Source organism: Phascolarctos cinereus, unplaced genomic scaffold, assembly GCF_003287225.1.
Source record: "Phascolarctos cinereus isolate Bilbo 61053 unplaced genomic scaffold, phaCin_HiC Scaffold_726;HRSCAF=1367, whole genome shotgun sequence".
Taxonomy (NCBI): Eukaryota; Metazoa; Chordata; class Mammalia; order Diprotodontia; family Phascolarctidae; genus Phascolarctos; species Phascolarctos cinereus.
The window spans coordinates 281778203-281797059 of NW_027556098.1; the positions used below are offsets into that span (position 1 = coordinate 281778203).

Genomic DNA, 18857 nt, shown 5'->3' on the forward strand with positions numbered 1-18857 from the left:
CATATGGTAGGTATTCATAAATATTTATTGAAAGAATTGCTATTTGGAGTATGTTATCCATGTACAATAGCCTTGTGCCTTCACTGATTGGCACTACTGTGCCCAGAATTCTCAGTTTTGTTTTGCTTTTTGACTTTGGAATTTGCTCGTTTTAGAAGCCAGGAGACGCCCCAGAATTATCTCTTCAATTTAATTTTGTCGTTTTCAATTTGTGTCACATTGATTTTCTCCCCTTCCCTTATCCTTACCATCACCTGTTATTTTCAGGCTATGAAGACACAGTTTAAATGTGAAGTGAATTACCTTACAACTTTTATGATACTAAAATGAGTATTTTGTAAGTTGCCTGTCCAAATCTTTAGTTATTTGCAGAAAGAATTATTTAATTTTTGATGTCAAAAGAAAACCTAAAATGAGGTAATCTTCTCCTGGCTACCTACATCAGGACAAGAACTTGACTCATGCTTTTCTAAATCTTGAATTATTTGCAGAAAGTATTATTTAGTCTATGATGTCAACAGAAAGCCTGAAATTGGGTGAGTGAACTTCGGGCCACCTAAATCAGGATAAAAAGAACTTGACTCATCCCTAAATAATAGTCAATTTCTTCTGTTATTTATGAAGGATAATGGGCATTTTTCTTGGCTAATTGTTCTTAAAACCTCAATGCTTTGAATCTGACTGTTATTCCTTCACTAGGGGCTAATTTCATCCAGTAGACTGAGAAAGAGGACAGCATTTAAAATGAAGTCTGGGAATCTGATGAAATCTTTCATGGTTATTAGGCCTGGTGTAAAATGTGGCCAGGGCAGACAAGCTGGCCTGAGGGAATTAATAATGGGACATTTATATCCATTTCCCTTTGAGGTTAGTAAATGAAAACTACTAAGCTTTGAAAATGGCTGAAAATCATCTTTGGCTGTGGAGGAGACTTCTCAGGGATTGGCAAGAAATGAAACAGAGGTACCAAACAACTCTAGAGTGTTTGCATCAACATTTCAGGTGACACTGGCTTGCCCCTACTCTGACACTGAAAGTGATTTTTTGCAAAAAAAAAAAATAGTAATAATAGCACCTTGGATAAAGAGAACAGGTAGGAATTTGTTTCCCATAATTCTCCAAAAATGAATTCCCTTCCTTGCAACATGCCCAGGCCAATGTAGCATAATCATAAAAATGATGACACTGATTCTTTCGGCCCCCTCTTATCAGGAAGTGTTGATTCCCATTCCTCTATTTTTATATTTTAATGACATCTTAATTTTCTTTGCATCACAATCATTTCTAGCTAAATTGAACCCTCCCCTATGACAATAACAGTTAAGCAAAAACATTTGATGGAGGCATCTTACATGGGAATGTGCATAAGGTTCTGTCTTCATGGTTCGCCCATCTTTCTGCCATGATGGAAGAAGCAGGTTTGTTCTCTCTCCCCTAGGGTGCCTTCACTGGTTTTTCAGTTGCTCAGAGTTCAGTTTCCTTTAACAATCAGCTTGCTCACATTATTATAGCCCTTGTATATATTACCCACTTGGTTCTGCTTCTTTTATTCTATATCGGTTCCTATAAATCTTCCTGTGTTTCTCTGAATTCCTCATATTTGCTATTGAATAATGAGACATACATATCCTACATTTTTCAGCTATTCTTCAAACAACCTCTCCCCCAGTGTGTTTCCATTTCTTTGCTTTCGTAAAGGGGGTTAAGATTTTGGCCCATGTTGGACGTTTCTGTCTTTGTCTTCAGTTGGGCAGGTGGCTAGCCAGCATTTATTAAGCACTTACTATGTGCCAGGCACGATAACACTTCCTTAGACTGTGTGTCCAGTTGTGGAATGGCTGAGACCAAGGTAACAGATGCCTTAGTTTTTCCTTCATAATTCCAAATTGAAATCCCATGCACTTGTGTCACTTTAGTTCTATGCATGGCTCCTAATTTTGTGAGATGAAGGTACTGTGCTCTGCAGAGCAGTATAATAAAAGATAAGACCCATCAGTGTTGGAAGGAATGTTGTTATCAACTATTAATGGCTCAGTGAACTGGCCTAAACATTCTGAAAAGGCAGTTTAGAATTATACTGAATGACAGTATCTATAGCCTTAGACCCAGAGATCCTTGGTGTTGTTCAGTTCTTCATGGCCCCAGGAACCTTACTGTCCATTAGGTTTTCTTGACAAAGATAGTGGAGTAATTTGCCATTTCTTTCTCCAGTGGATTAAGGCAAACAGAAGTTAAATGACTTGCTTAGGGTCACACAACTAGTAAGTATCTAAGGCCAGATTTGAACTCAGGTCTTTCTAACTCCAGGCCCAGCACTCTAATCCCTTGAGCCATCTAGCTACCTCTCCAGAGATCCTGCTACTAAGTACACATCCTAAGGCGGTCAGTGGTAAAAATGAAGGCCCCATATATACCACAGAAGCAGCACGTTTCGTAGGATCAAAGACCTGGAAATAGAGTAGAGGAGGTTGCCGCATAGCAGGACCTGGATTAGGACCTCAGATTTCTGACCATTCATTCAATGCTCTGCCTCTACCCTCCTCTGAAAATCAGTTCAGAGTATAGCAGAAGCTTCCCTCTTGGCTAAAACCCATTCAACTGTGAGCTTTCTTGTCAGCAGATTGGATTCCAGAACCTGGGTTTGTAAATCAAGATCTTTGCCTAGAAACAGTTCTAAATGCCAGCAACAGCTGAGACTGAAGAGAGAATCCTGGAAGGGGGTGAAACATTGTTAATGTAATCTCGTCTTCTCTGTGGAAATCCTTTCTCACAGACACTGTTCCCACTAACTCTGCAGTGCTACATCTTGAATTCAACTGCAGGGCATTATTGATAGGTGATGAGAAGGTGATTTTGTACTCTGTGGATGGACAGCGGGGGTTGTCTAAATGTTAGGCAGGGATATTTAAGTAGAAAAAGACCACGGAGTAGTTAAGCAGCAAAGTAATCAATGTGTAATGGTTAGCACAGCTAGACTTGCAAGTGTAACGTTTCGAGCTCACTGCCACCAGCGGGTAGTACCACTCCAGGAGTCAGCATGTCAAAGAATTAACCAAAAAGCAAAAACTCCAGCCTTCTTTCATATCTACTCCTGCCTCATGTGTTCTGGGAAATGTCCCCAGATGGGGGAACAAGCTTTGAAAGGAAGGAAACTTGATTGATTTTTTTCAGAGAAGGCTCATTATTGAAGCCCATAGTAAGAGTTTGTTTATCTGAAGTCCAATAGTGCCACCCTTCCCACAATCCCCACCCCCTTTCCAATGCTCTAGAGAAACAGAAATGGTTAGCCAACCTATTTAGGAGGAAAAACATAAAGTCCTCCGTTCATTTTCCCACATATTTCCCCTTTTTTCATTGAGTGCTGTCAAATTATTTTATCTGATGAAATACTACAGAAATTGGCTGAAATTCACCAGTACTATTTTTTTTTCTTGTTGCCAAATGCATCTTTGTGTTCATTAGAGCCTCAGAAAACATATTTTGGATTAATGAGCTGTCTAATTCAAGGTAATGAATAAAAGAATGACAGATTCTTCCAGAATAGCTTATAGTGAACAAATAAGAATTACCAGAAGTTCTAAGGAAGTAGCTATTAAAGTGCTGAGGTTGGGACCCCAGAAAGGAAAAACCCTGGACTTTCCCACCTGGCCAAATCTCTGGCATTCTCCCTGAGGCTATAGTCCCATCAGCTGGCTTTTTTTGGGGGGGCAGTCGGGGTTAAGTGGCTTGCCCAGAGTCACACAGCTAGTAAGTATCAAGTGTCTGAGATCACATTTGAACTCAGGTCCTCCTGACTCCAGGGCAGGTGTTCTATCTACTACACCTAGCTGCCTCTGGCCTTTTTTTTTTTTTTAAGCCCAGTCTCCCAATTCTCTGTTAGCTTTAACCTAGCCTAACCCTACATTGTCTTACCTCCCTCTGGCCCCCAGCCACTTCCCTCCCTTAATCCTAGCCAGGCTTCTTCCTTGGCCACAGGATCCAGGCCCCTGGCATTCTATTACCTCACAGTCCCCACAGACTATTTGGCCACTCCTAGATCTCTCCCACAGTCTTTCTGTATGTAAGATCCATCTTGTCTCCATTAAGGTGCTCAGATTCTTATAATCTAGCCAATGCTCAGATTCCTTAAGAGTCTGCCCAATATGACAAATGTTTTAATAAACCTTGTTTTTGGCTGAAAGAAGGCTTGGGTTGAATTCTTTTAGGCAGGACCCGCTTGCCATGATTTTGGGGTCCCAGCACCCCTAAACCTCAACAAAAGTAGCAATTAAAGGCTGGTCTAGTGAGTGGATAGAGTACTGGTCTAGAAGTCAGAACTTCCTGGGTTCAAATCCATTTTATATCATTTAGTAAACTCTTATTATAGGGAAATCACTCAACCTAGCTGAGCCTCGGTCTCCACATCTGAAAAGGAGAATAATAAGCAATAGTAATTAGCTCTAGGTTGTATTGTGGGATTCTAATGAGAAAATGCAAGCAAAGCACTTTCCAAACCTCCAGGCCCTTTTTAGGTGTCAGCTATTATGATGCTAGAATATGCTAGTGATTGCAAAGACAACATTACCTTTGTTTCTCCAAGGCAGAACTTCACCATTCTGGTCAGACTGACCTAGTTCAAGGAAGGGCTGATCATCCTGTCTACCAGGTTCCCTTCTCTCCTGAAGTCCCACTCTAGTAATTCATGACCTGTCACCCTCTTTCAAAGAATCTAACTTGTCCATTCACCTGGGAGCAGTGGGAGTGGGCCACTTCTCCTCTAAACCTGAGCTCTTAGTAGTGTTAGCTTTCATTCGTGGTTGCTGGATTCCAAATGTGCGTTTCCTTCTCTCTGTTCACTTCCTTTCATTATTAAAACCAAACTTATCTTTGTATTAGATATGCCTGTTTCCCTTCCCTTCAATTGATTAGAGTAGTGTGTCCCCTCTCCCTCCCGCCAACATGGGACAGTGGCTAGAATGCCAGATTTAGCTCAGGAGTCCTGGGTTATAGAGACCTGCCCTTATAAGCAAATCACTCTACCCCTCAAAGCCTCTATTGCCTTATCTAAGGGCATTGGACCAGATGTCTTCTAAGGTCCTTACCTGTTCTTAATCTTTTATCTACATTTGAATCATAATTATTCTCCATATATAGGTTGTAAACTTCCCCCCCTCCCCCCAAGAATATGAACTACTTGAGGACAGGGATTATTTTGCATTTGTCTTTGTATCCCTAGGGTTTTGCAGATAGTAGACACCTACTAAATGTAGATTGAATTAGATTTGTAAAATGAGGCTTAATAACATTTTGCACTGTCTGCCTCTCTGCGCTGTTGAGAGAAAGGCGCTTTGCAAACCTTAAACCCTTATACAAAGGAGAGGAGTGATTGTACAGCAGTTTTAATCAGTGGGTATGAGATGCCTGAGGTGTGGGAAGAAAAGATGTTTTGCTAAATGCTTTGCGTTTGGTTTTTCTAAGTAAATTTATAGTGAAGAGTGCACCAACACCTTAACTCTGCATAGCTCTAATTTTCTCCTGCTTCAGGTGACCGTGACCGATGGTGGTTCTTCTCCAAAGCAGTCGACAGTTTGGGTCGTGGTTCAGGTTCTGGATGAAAATGACAATAAGCCTCAGTTTCCAGAGAAAGTCTATCAAATCAAGCTGCCAGAGCGGGACCGAAAGAAAAGAGGAGAACCAATTTACAGGGCTTTTGCATTTGATAAAGATGAAGGTCCCAATGCAGAAATATCCTACAGCATCATAGATGGAAATGATGATGGGAAGTTCTTTATTGACCCTAAAACTGGCATGGTCTCTTCCAGGAAGCAATTTACAGCAGGGAGTTACGACATCCTCACAGTAAGACTTTCTAAATTCCAAATCAGAGAAATGCCTCTGTGTATGTGTGTGGTTGTTACGGGTTGTGGGGAGGGGATGGATGGATGGGTGGATGTGTGTTATGTGTATGTGTCTGGTTTTTTTTTCTCATACAATTTCTCATTCATTTTAAAAGTCATAGAGATATGCATGTGTATATTCTTGTATACAGTAAATCTCTACAATAAATAGTGCCATATTACATATGAAAAGAAATGCTGATCTGGAAGACAAAGACATATAAATAAGTACTGCTTTTGGCTTCTCCACTGATTTGTGATGTTTCTGGAAGCTTCACTGATGCCTCCATGTTGGATACTATGGCATAAAATAATTTGTAGCTTCTTCTGCATCGTTTCTCTAGTGTTCCAACAGTCCCCTTAGACCAACATGCGAAAACACTCACTTCCCTCCTTTCCACCCCAGCTTCACACACGTAACTGCATCCTCATTCCCATTTTGACAACAGAGGGTAATTGGTTATATTCACAATTGGCAAGTGTCACTTGGTAGACTAAGTCAATGCTAAACAGACCTCAATGTGAAAGAAATTCATTCTAATCTTTCCCTCCAAGAGGCACTGTAGTACACTGGAAAGTGTGCTAGATTTACAATCAGGGGACATCCAAATTCTAGCTCTTCCACTTATGTGCTGTATGACCTTGGGCAAATTAATCTTTCTGAGTCTGTTTCTTGTATAAAATGAAGGATCTGGACTAGTTGGCTTCTAAGGTCCTTTCAACACTAAATCTGTGATCTTCCTGCTTTCAGGTGTGCATTCACTAAGTTCCTTTTAAATCTATTCTTTCTGGTCTACATACCCTTGGCTATGCAGTCAGCTCTTGATTAGTTTGGCAGGATGGGCTTCTCTTTGTTCCTTACCTACCTTTGAGTGGTGTTCAGAGAAAGTAAAAGGAGCAAATGCCAAAACCTGAATTCTGTTCCATCTGCTCTGATGAAATGTTTGATGCTGTGGCTTTTCTTTTTTAAATCTGTGAATTTCAGGTAAAGGTGCTATCTGCATGAATGGCATTGTCCTGACTAATGTAGGTTCCCAATAACATCACTAATAGATGCATTATAACCAAATCCCATATTAATATTATCTAGCAAATCATCTAAGTTACAGTTCAAATGATGGGCAACCATCTAAGCTAACATGTAAGCCCCATTGATTTTAACTCATTTCAACGTCTGCTAACTATGCAATTTGTCAGGTAGTTCCTTTACCCCACATTCCACTTGTCCCACATAACAGTGCTTTACCTATCTTTGTGTTTTCACACAGCCAATTAGTGTGTGCCTATATTCTTGCTAACTACGTTCCCTCTTTCCAAGGATAATTGATACATGGCTAAACCATGGGGAGTATCTTACTTCACAGGGATTGTGTGAAGGATAGACAGCTACTTTATACCCAAGGAAGCAAAGTGTATAAATTTTATCTGCAGTGCTTAGTTTTTGCAGAGTAATAGCTTACACTTTTTTAGTTTTCACAGTGTTTTCCACAAAGTTTTTCAAAATATTTTCCTCACAAGGATTCTGTGAGGTAGTAGGTAAAAAAAAATTTTACCCATTCTATAAATGGAAAAAAAATAGGACACTTAGAGAGCTCAAGTAGAAAGTACTCTAAATCTATAATTAGAAGATCTGAGGCCAAGTATGTGATCTGCTCTACATGTGTGATCTTGGGCAAATCATACTTCCTCTCCTTGGACCCAAATTTGTTGTTGTTCAGTTATTTCAGAATCTTCATGACTCCATTTGGGGTTTTCTTGGCAGAGATGCTAGAGTGATTTGCCATTTTCTTCTCTAGCTCATTTTACAAATGAGGAAACTGAGGTAAACAGAGTTAAGTGACTTGCCCAGGGTTACACAGCTAATAAGTGTGTGAGGCCAGATTTGAATTTAAGGTAAGTGTTCTGACTCCAGGAGGGTGTTCTATTCACTGTGCCACCTAAGTCCTCATGAGAAGGTTGGACTAACAGACTTCCCAAGTTCCTCCCAACTCTAAAACTGGTATACTATGATAACTGAGACTTCTGAGAACTTGGATTAGCCACTTTACCTCTCTTTTCCTCAAATTCCCCATCCATCAAATAAGGAGGTTGTAAGCTAATCTGTAAAGTCCCTTCCAGCTCTCAATTCTAAGCTCAAGTGATTTGCCCATGGTCATATAGCTAGTTAGTATTGGAACCAGGCTTCAAATCTTGGTATACTTATTCCCAGTCCACAACTGAAAAAAATTTATAGAACAATGTGATATTTGTATGTGACTTTTTGTTTATTTTGAGTGATTTGAATTTTTTTATTCTATTTGGTATTTTCATTTCTAAGTGTTCTACTCCTCATTACCAGACTTAATTCTCTCATGTATCAAGGAAATCTTAGGAGTCTTCCTTTCCAGTTCACAGTGGGAAAATGCATTCTTTATTCTGTCTTTGAGTCAGGGCTTGTGACCATCCAAAGGGGAAAATAATTCCCTAGCTGTCAGGAGTGTATATAATGGCTGACATAATTCAATTACACCACTGCAGACTTTGCATAGTCCAGTTCTTATTGGACTCTTCACAAGCTTCTCCTCTCCTAGACACAGAATCATCACTCCTCCATGGCAATAGCCTATATGCCCTGATATGTCCATCTGGAAGCTCCTTCCTTCTAAGACTGTACATGAGTAGAGTACACCCACAGAATGAAGCAGGAGGAAGGGTAGTTAGAAGGTTCTAAGCACCGCCCCCAACAAATGTGTAGATTCACATCATTCTAGTCAACTTTCTTGTTGTCCAGGAAATCACATTTCTCAGAGAACCAGATTGGCCCATCCCATTCTCGTTCTCATTGCTTGTACCCACATGCCCACATGTTATTTGTTTTGGAGTTTCTCACATTCTTAAACACAGGGCCTTCAGATCAACATGGAGTGGATTCTTCCTGAAGGACAAGTAGGTGAATTTTCTTCTCTTTTTGCCATACTGATGGAGGTAAATGTGTATGTTGTTATCAGGAAATCCCAAATCAACAGCAGATCAGGGCTTTGAGCCATCTTCTATATTCTCTCCACATGTGATTAGATCAAAGCAGTGGACAATGGACGTCCTCAGAAGTCCTCCACCGCCCGCCTCCACATCGAATGGATTAAGAAACCGCCTCCTTCCCCTGTGCCTCTGACCTTTGATGAGCCATTCTATAACTTTACTGTCATGGAAAGTGATAGAGTGACAGAAATTGTGGGCGTGGTGTCTGTACAACCAGCCAATATACCTCTGTGGTTTGATGTAGTTGGTAAGTCCCAGTACTGAAGGTATTATAGGTATTAAGTAATGTAGTCATTGGCTTTTTGGATTTGCTAGCCAGAAGACTAACCATTAGAACTAAGATTTAAATAGCCTTTTAGTGCTAGAATGCAAATGAACCAGTAAAATGAATTAATATGTACTTGTGCTTTCATTATGATTCTGTAGCTAAGCTGAACAGAAAGCGCTCTTTGGCTGAATTTTTTTCATAGTATGTTATTTACTGCAATCTTAATGTCTTTCTGTGTGTCATTTAAATTCTATTGTCACACTTTGCTAATCTCATTTCTAAATGTATTGATGGTACTTAGACTTGCTGTCCTTCATTTCTCTCTTTTCTTCACCTTTTTTTCTGCATTCTGTTCTTTTTTTTTCTGCTCCCGACTGCCCTGCTTCAAGGTGGCAAGCATGCTCGAGAGATGTTCTATATTCTACAGACAGCTTGTGGGCAGAACTGTTCAACAGAAGGTACCCTTAGTGCAAACACATTTGCTAAAATACAGCTATCCAATCTGCCTTTTTATGGGTTTTTTGAAGCAAATTAAATTACATCTTTCATAACTGCCTTTGACAGGGTAAAGTGCAGACCATAGATTTCATATATGCCTCTCTAACAGCTACTACATTACTCATGTCCTATTACTTTCCTTTGTTTGAGGGTGGGGTGTTTTTCTTCCCCTGAGGTTGGTTGTTTTGGCCCAGATTTTTCCCGTTTTTTAAAAATAAGATTGAGTTGCTGCCCCATTGTTTTGCAGCAGTGATGTCCTGCATGTACAGTTTGAAGCCTTAAAATCCACCAAGGGAATGGTCACCTTACTGCTGTCCCCATGAGGAAGGCTGACAGACAGAGCTATCAGATAAGACATGGAGTGGTAGGCACATCATGGACCACATTAAAATTCCTTGAAAGGAAGAACTGAAACCAAGCTACACAAATAGTGAAATGATGTCAGTGTCTATAGCAAAGAGGGAGAAAAAGATGAACAGAAAGCAAGGATTAGGAAAACCGGGAGTGTTGCTAAGAGAAGAGAAGAGTATTTTGGCCAACCAATTCAACCCTCTGAAATTAAAGGGGCCAAGACTGGTCTTTCACATTTCTCTTTTGGAGACTAGCAAGCCAGAAGAGAATAAATCTAGAGGAATCGTTTTCTTCGACAAGGTATTTCCCCCCACTGGATGGGGATAATAGTGGAAATCTCCCTGCTATAGGGATGAATAGCAAGAAAGCACTTAGTGTCTATTCCTGTTTATACCCTTCTTTCTACAATTTCCTTGAGGACAGTCTCAGAGAAAAGACCCAAAGTTCCTCCCATAAGATCTTACTAGAAAAAGGAATTGTTTTTCCTACCTTCTCAGTAGGGCTTCTGAATTTTATTTAAATGGTATTAACGGTTCCATCCTGTTATGCTTTGCCCATGGTCCTCATCCTAGGCTCCGTATGCCTTAAGCTCTGGCCCCTTCTGGTACGTTAAGGACTTCTACACCCTTTGTGCCTGTTGGTCTCTGAAATAAATGGTTCAGTGTTTTCTACCTCATTAAGATAACCTCTGTTTCCATTTTCTCACTCTCAGTGAAATAAAAGTTGCTGGTGTTTATCACTTGCCTGCCTATGAATCCACATTTAGTGATCCTCCTTCTACCTCTCCACTCCCAGTCTCAGCCACAATAACTTCCCCCAGTCTTCACAGTCTTGGTTACAAATTATGTATTTCCATTTTTAAAAAGTAGCTTCTATTACTGTGCCTCCAGTTCCTTTCACATAACAGTGATTATTGAGTATGGCTTTTGTATTGATGGTGTTGAAAGAAAAGGCTAGAAATGAGAATGAAATGAAATATATAATGTAGGGTGTCCCAATGACTTAGCAAATTAAATTACATTCATAGCCTAAATTTCATTTATGCTATCAAAGTTTAAAGCTACACTAGACTTTTGGGACACCTTATATTTATAGAGAGTATAATAAACCATGGTTTATTTAAACTATGACTTTACTGTTACAGTATGAGGTAGTTGGAGTAGTTTTCCTCTTATCATGTGCTTCCTTCTGTTACTCTCCAATTTATGGTCCTACTTCAAACAAATAAGGCTAATTTCTCTTAAAACGCAAGCTCCTTGAAGGGAGAGACTTGCTTCACTTTTGCATTGGTATCCTATCCCCTTCACTTAGGACAGTGCTCAGCACAGAGTGAGCACTTAATAAATTTTTTCTTTCATTTATTCATTCATTCTGGCCCTAACATGGCATCTGCTTATTTCTTCCCTGGAACTTTTTTGCCCATTCCTAACCCTCATTGTAGTGATATTTTTCATACTCTTTACTCTTCAGAGCCCTCTTCGCTCTACCCTGGTCCCATTTCATCTGATCACTCTAGCAGTCCTCGCAGCACTTACAAATCTGTGTAGGGGGTATTGGATAGGGCAGTGTTCTTAACTAACCACTGTCAATTCTTACTTCTATTTTCATTTTTATTCATTCTCTCCTCCCCACGGCCACAATTTTGTTCCTTTTCATTTCTTTACCTCTCCAAAAATACATTAATTAGTTGGTAGAGAGTGGACCCTGAAGAAATGATATTGATTGACTGACTGATAGGCCACAGGCAGCCAGTAATCCAGCCTCACTGAGGCTTCCCAAAATCCCATACATCATCACAATAATCGCCTCCTGTATTCCCAGCCTCACTCAACACTGCACTTCTGGAAGAAGCCTGAATAAAAATAGTTCTGATATTTTCCCCAGAGATCAGTGAAACTTTTGAGTGTCCACCTATGAAGGGGGCATTCCAAGGATAAAAAGTCCTCTATAGAATGCCTCCTGGGTCCAGCAGCCATTAAAAATTACACATCCCCAGCCTTCCTAGTTGTATCTAGGAAAGAGGATTGAACTTACATGCTCTCTCTGTCTAAAATCTTTCTAGGCTAGAGTTTAATCTGTTATGGCTATTGATTTGGATGGGCCTGTGTGTGTAACCACAGAATCTTCTGTTTCAGTCCAGTTTAACAAATGTCACTTAGATGACATCTAGACACAGAGCAGTGAGGTTACAAAAACCTTCCCATCCCACAGGGAGATTCCATTGCTCTAGTGCAGACCTTAATCATTTTGGTGTTGTGGACCCCTTTGGCAACCTGGTAAAGCCTAAAGGACCCCTCATTAGAATCATGTTTGTAGGTACATTTTGGCTTACAAAGAAACCAATTCTGGATATAGTTATCAAATTTTTTTTAAAAAAACCAAGCACATGGTCCCCAGGTTAAGCCCTACCTTTAGAATCCTTAGCTCACTCTCTCTCTCTCTCTCTCTCTCTCTCTCTCTCTCTCTCTCTCTCTCTCTCTCTCTCTTTTTTTCTCTCCCCCTCTCCCCCTCCCCCTCTCCCTCTCCCTCTCTCTCTCCCTCTTCCATCCTGCCTCTTCTGTTAATATTTTTCCCTTGAATTTCTCATTGTTATCCTAAATTGGACTTGAAGAAGACTGATTTCATCTTTCTCTTCTGAGCTGTCTGTGAACTTAATCCTTGGAACTTGTGAGGGGCCCAAATATATCATTATTCATTCTCTCTGCCTCCTTTCATTTAGGCAGTGATTAAAATACTGTCATTTCTATACCTCATCTTTGAACCTCCACCTTTGACTTTTCATCATAGAAGAGCTATCTCTTGCTCAAATGATGGCAAGTCTCTCACATGCATTACATAAGAATGCATTTCATCAAACCCATGCAACTGAGAAAATGTCATTCAAAAAATAACCGTTCCTCTCTGCCAGTCACCTACCTCTAAACTTCTTTGTGACTATCATTTCCTTCATGAAATTCAGATGTTTCAACCTTGCTTTCAAGACTGCTTGATAGTTTCCCCATTTTTAAGTCAGAGGCTGCTAGATGGCACAGTGGACAGAGCTCCAGACCTGGGGTTAGAATCTCACTTCAGAAACTTACTAGCTGTGTGACCCTGGGCACTTAACCATTCTCTGTCTTTGTTTCCTCAACTGAAATTGGAAATGATAACAGCATCTCTCATACAAGGTTGTTGTGAGATCAAAATGAGATAGTTGGAAAATGTCTTCATATAGTGAACTCTGTATAAATGCTAGCAATTGTCACCATTATCATTATCATCCCTTTCTCTCTGGAAAAACTAATATTCTCTCAGCCCCATTTCCATGAGCCTTTTCCCTCTCAACTTAGGCCATAATAAATATACCTCCCAAGTCACATCTATCAGCCTCTCCTTATGATTCATACCAAGGATGATCTTGACTATAGACAATGTGTAAGATTATGGGGTTATACACCATTTTTCTAAATATAAATAAAATACATGCATTACTTGCCCCCCAAAGACTTTGAAAAGAAGGGCTATCAGTGTCTTTTAGGGTCCCCAAGAAAGCAACCAAAATAAAAGAACTTGGAATCAAAATAATCATTGACATTTATATAAAGCTATAAAGTTTATAGAGCGGTTTACATTCATTATCTCATTTCAGTCCCACAACAACCCTAAGAGGAAGATGCTAGAGTCATTATAAACCCCATTTTACAGAAAAGGAAACTGAGGTTTAGAGAGGCTACCCAAGCTAGTAAGTATCAGAGGTGGGTCTCTGAGCCCAGATATTTTCAGTACCCTTCCTCTGAGAGTGAAAACAGCATTAAGCTTTGTCATTGTCTTGAGAAAACTAGATGTGACCTCACTGACAGTGTCCATGGAATGAGTCATAATGGAATATAGAACATACTTAGAGGTTTGGCCTTGGTGAATCCGAGGAAGAGACCTTCCCTTATGAATCTTACACCCAAGGCGCTGGGCTAGAACAGACCTTAGAGAAGAATGAAATCAGTCTCCACTGGATTCTCTCTAGCATCCTGCATTTGTAAACCTATCTAGGCACATGTTAAAAACACAGAGCCTGCAAGCTCTTATGCTGGAATTATCATTATAGGTCACCAAGCAGAGAGAGTGTTTTAACCTGCTCTTTTCCTACCCCCTGAGACTAGACAAAGCCCTTTGATTTCTCCATGTACCAGATTACCGATTGCATGAATCCTCAAAGGCTATGTCACGCACACAAATCCTCTTTAGGAGTCAGACCCCTCTTCAGGGCCTCAAAGAGACACCAGTCTGTGCCTCCCAGATTGCCACCTCGCAGCATGGCATTGTGACTAGACTCTCGTGGGCTTTCAGCAGCAGAAGCACCACTTGTAACTGAGTTAAGAAAACTGTAATTAAAAGGAAACATCATAAAGTTCAGCTGTTCTGTGTTTAAACAGCCCAATGCACAGCACGTTCCTTCTCTCTGTTAAGAGGGGGCCCAGGAGTAGGAAAAAAAAAAAAGAAGTGAAGGAACAAAAATAACCCATAGTCCTTGGTGGCACTGGTGCATGTCTTCACACTTCCGAGGGGAATGTGATTACTACTCAGCAGTTTCTTCATTTACATACTCTCCAGTGTGTCAGCAATCTGGTTCACAGTTCAGCTCCACTATGTTTTACCCTGTTGGGAAATACTTGTGTATTTTAAAGAACACTGTTCTCACCCAGTTAAATTAGTCCCCCTGTACCCAGTGTTCAGGATGGGGAGTAGGGCTGTTGCTCACCAGTTTAGCTTTTTATCTTTTGCGTGGATTTGTCCCAGGAGGCAGTCTTCCTAATAACACATAGTAGGTACTCAATAAATATGTATCGATTTCATTTAATTTGCCCTCTCTGGTAATTAGGATTTGGGGGCATGAAAGGGCTTTCTTGGCTACATGCTGTTAGAGCCCTTGACCTCAGGTGGTAGATGAGGCAATATATGGCATGAGGCATAGGCTTTCTAGCTCCGGACATGCCTAAAGGTAACCAGGGACCTTGAGGTTATTTGTAGATCCTGGAGCTCTGCCTCCCCTCTTACTTTGACTCTCTTACCCAAAAGGAGCCTCTCTTTGCATAGATTAATAAGAATAAGAGCTAACATTTCTATAGTTCCTACTATGTGTCAGGGACTACACACATCTTTTTTAAGCATTACGTCATTTGATCCTCACAGCAACCCTGGGAAGCATTTCCTCTTATTATCCCCATTTTGCAGATGAGGAAACTGAGGCAAAGGCGAAGTGGTTTGCCCACGGTCACACAGTTAGTGTCTGACAAATTAATATAATAGCCAGCTCTGATGCTGTTAAAATATGAACATCGAAATGTATTCTCTGACCAGTGGATGTTTCCAGACAGCAGCGGTACTTTATCATTTAGCTCATGATAATATTTCCTAGAGCAGATTTCTAACCTCATGTGTGCTTACGTGTGTGCAGTGTGGTGAATCCTAAAGACCCCTTTCAGAATAACACTTGCTGCCTACATTCATAATTGAAGGAAATGGCGAATTTCAGTTAGAGGCTAGTGAAAATAATGACGTAGCTTTTTCTCATCCAACTCCATAACACTTGAAATGTTTTCAAGGACTCCCGTCTTCAAACAAACAAGTTACCTTCCTAAACATTTCTCTTAAAGAGAGCCTTGTCTCAAGGTTCATATCTCTCGGCATCCTGTCCTTTTCTCTTCAGTCTATTCCTCTTAAAGATAGACCCAGACACCTTCTAGATGGATATCTCTTCCTTCTTCTCGTAGCAATAGCATTTTGCAGTAGAGAATACCCAAAAGATTTAATAGAAGGATGAAAAAGGCTAAACACTTTTAGATGGATCAAAAAAATAAGTAAAAAAGAGAAAAGCCTCATTACTTTCAGAAAATCAATTTGACATCCAAACTCTGTAGGAGAATTGCTTCCTATCACTTTGCCCTGATCTCTCTACCCACTCTTTCCTGCCTTTGGGTTTTTTTAAGCCCTTTCCAATTATTCTCCTTGCCTGCTATCCGGGTCCAAAAATTATTCGTGGTCAAAATGTAACATGCTAATTTTAACATTTTTCTATAAGTTCAGAGTACATTTTGAACTCAAATGATGAACAGCTTGTATGCGACTCCCTTAATTCATTTAGATTAAAACATCTCTGTGTTTTGGAAGGTATTCACATCACACTTTTTCCCCCCTGGTAACTACTAGATTTTAGTTGACATTTTAAAAATTACACATAGTGAGGAATAGATTGCATGCATGCAGAAGACTCTAGAATCTTTCCTATGGGAGAATCTCTGCCCTTTGTATCAGTGGCTCTGCATTGGTTGGGGAGAACTGCATCATGCTCCCCCGCCCCAAGTAAAATTTTACTAATCTCTAATCTAGTGTCCCATCACATTCCAAAAGTACCTTCCAACTTAAAGTAGCTTCATAGAAGACACCTTTTGAAATTATGCTCCAATTTTCTTATCCACTCTTTTGGGGATCCGATAAAAATCCATTATATTTTTTCTTCTCTTTGCATACTACATTATCCCCTTTTTCGTTAGTACAGGGGAAAATTCCATTGAGATGTGACCTTAGGTAGACACGGAGACATTTCCCTTCCCTTCATCTGCCCCATGAGCTGTTCACAACCTTGTTGTTTTTGTTTTTGTTTTTTATCATCTCCCTCACTCCTGCAACAACTCCCAGGCTGGGACTTTTCCCCTTCCCACCCTGTTGACCTTTGGAATAGCCCAGCAGTGTCTCCCCTACTTTTGTTTAGCCAAGCCCTGCTGCACCAAATACACTTCTGCTTTGCATGTCTGTTACTGGCTTTGAAGGAGCGCTCCATGTTGGAATGGGAAGGTGTAAGGGAAAGTAGATTTCTAGCACGTTATTCTTTCATTTGATATTGATGGTTGCCCATGAAAATGAAATGAACTTTCAGGTTAAAATGGAGGTTACAAAAATGAGACCTGGGGTAGAGAGGTGAGATGGTTTATGAAGTGGGATGCCCAAGTGGTTGATTATTGCATTGCATGAGGGTTGCTGATGGACTGCTGGTGCAAACTCCTTTTTCCTTGCCAGAAGATAATTTTCTGGTCACTAAAGATTTTAGAATCTCTATTACAAATAAAAGATTCGCTTATCTAGTAGGAGAGAGCCCTACACAGAGAGGCTGATAACTACAGTGGTGGCCTGCTGTATTTCTGAAGCCCCTATTTACCCTCCTTTCTTTATGTCTCCCTTTTCTCTATTATGTTTCTAGTATAAGTTTGGATCAGTGATGGTGGGTGAGTGAGAAGGAGCAGAATTTAAACACACACACACACACACACACACACACACACACACAGAATCATAAGAGTAGCCAAAAAAAAATGTTTTTGATTTGAAAGCTAACAGGATAAACCATACAGTCTATGTGACATGCAAAATATGTAAATTTATGCAAATAAGCATATGGCTTTAATTTTATATGACTATAGAAAGCCCCAAGAAAAATCTTAGTGGAGACCATAGTGCTAAAAGATCTATAAGTAAGGGGGCAAGAACTCAGACCTAACACTGTCAGCCTAAGGTTTTGAAAGCCTTCATATGTTTCTTCTAAATTTCATTTTCATAAATAACTGAACTAAAAATGAAAAATTACAGCTCTCTAATTTGTGTGAGCACTAGTGTTTATGTTAGCTGTACATCCATGTCTTCTACAAGTCTCCCATTCCTTACCTTGGAAAAAATACTTGGTTCCCTGGGTTACAAAAGCAAAATGTCCTCAGATTAAAAAAAAGAAAAAAGAACTGTTGACAGAAGAAAATATATTTCATTGCCTTTCCCAATTTGTTTAGAATTCAGAAAGAGGTTTTATTTTGAAGTTTAGATACACATATGCATAAATGTGAATGTATATCTCTAATTATAATCTGTATCTTCATCTCTACCACCAGAGTTGGCTTTGGAAGGTAATTATAGATCTCTTAGCTTTGACCTTTGAAACTTTTCTTGGCAAACTTTCTTCGAGGAGTACCAGTTGATAACACAGGAGTTTTCATTGCTTGTTCAGATGGTTATTAAGGCTTTCAAATTAATGTCTTAACATTTTATTTCTTGTGATTATCAGTATGGAACATTCCTTTTTGAAAATGAATGTTGTCCCAAGGCTAGTTCACTTTCAGCCCAGATATCTAACCTGGTTTAGAAATCCTTTAGGAAATCAATTAAAGCCATTAGTTGGGAGATGACATCTTTTTTTTAGGTGAAACTTTTAGAAAAATATATAATCTTAGAGCAATTTCCTTATACCTTGGTATCTCCACAACTTTAATTAAATGTCAAGGGCAATTATGTTCTCACTAGCAATTAAATAATGTTAAGTGTATATAACAGCTGCAGGCAGTGCTTTGAAATATATATATGACCAGGGGGGGAAATTAAGTCATACACTCATTTTTGATGTCACAATGGATCAAATCACATTAATTAACTAAAATTCTATTTTTCTTTAACTCTTGTGTACATTTCTAGTTGTAATATTGTAGTAAATGTACTGTTTATTGATTAGCATGATGATATTCAAGGAATCCTAAATATATGAGAAGCCAGGTTTTCCTAAATTAGATAATGCAGTGAACATATTGCCTTATGCTGCTCCAGTTAAATGAAATTACCATTCAAGAGCAAAATTAATCAACAAGATGAAATTTCAGAACCAGAAGTAGTAGAACTTGTGAAAGTGTACCGGTTTTTTAATTAAAATAGCTCCACTGTTTATTCTGTTTTCTTCTTGCCATCGCCTAAATTCCTTTATTGAGAAGGATCATAAAATGCCCTTTGGGTGATCAGGGTGGGATGGGTAGAATGAAGGGAGCAGACAACCTCATCTA

At 39.7% G+C, this 18857-nt stretch overlaps 1 protein-coding gene across 1 annotated transcript in view; it reads left to right on the plus strand.

Moving 5' to 3' along the window:
* The first annotated feature begins 1834 nt into the window (after positions 1–1834).
* The window catches only part of LOC110218015 (protocadherin Fat 3), a 145478-nt gene continuing 128455 nt past the window's right edge, over positions 1835–18857 (plus strand). The window contains 5 exon segments of the mRNA XM_078146185.1: positions 1835–1849; positions 5524–5838; positions 8931–9141; positions 9552–9620; positions 14178–14351. Coding sequence (XP_078002311.1) covers positions 1835–1849; positions 5524–5838; positions 8931–9141; positions 9552–9620; positions 14178–14351 — 784 coding nt within the window.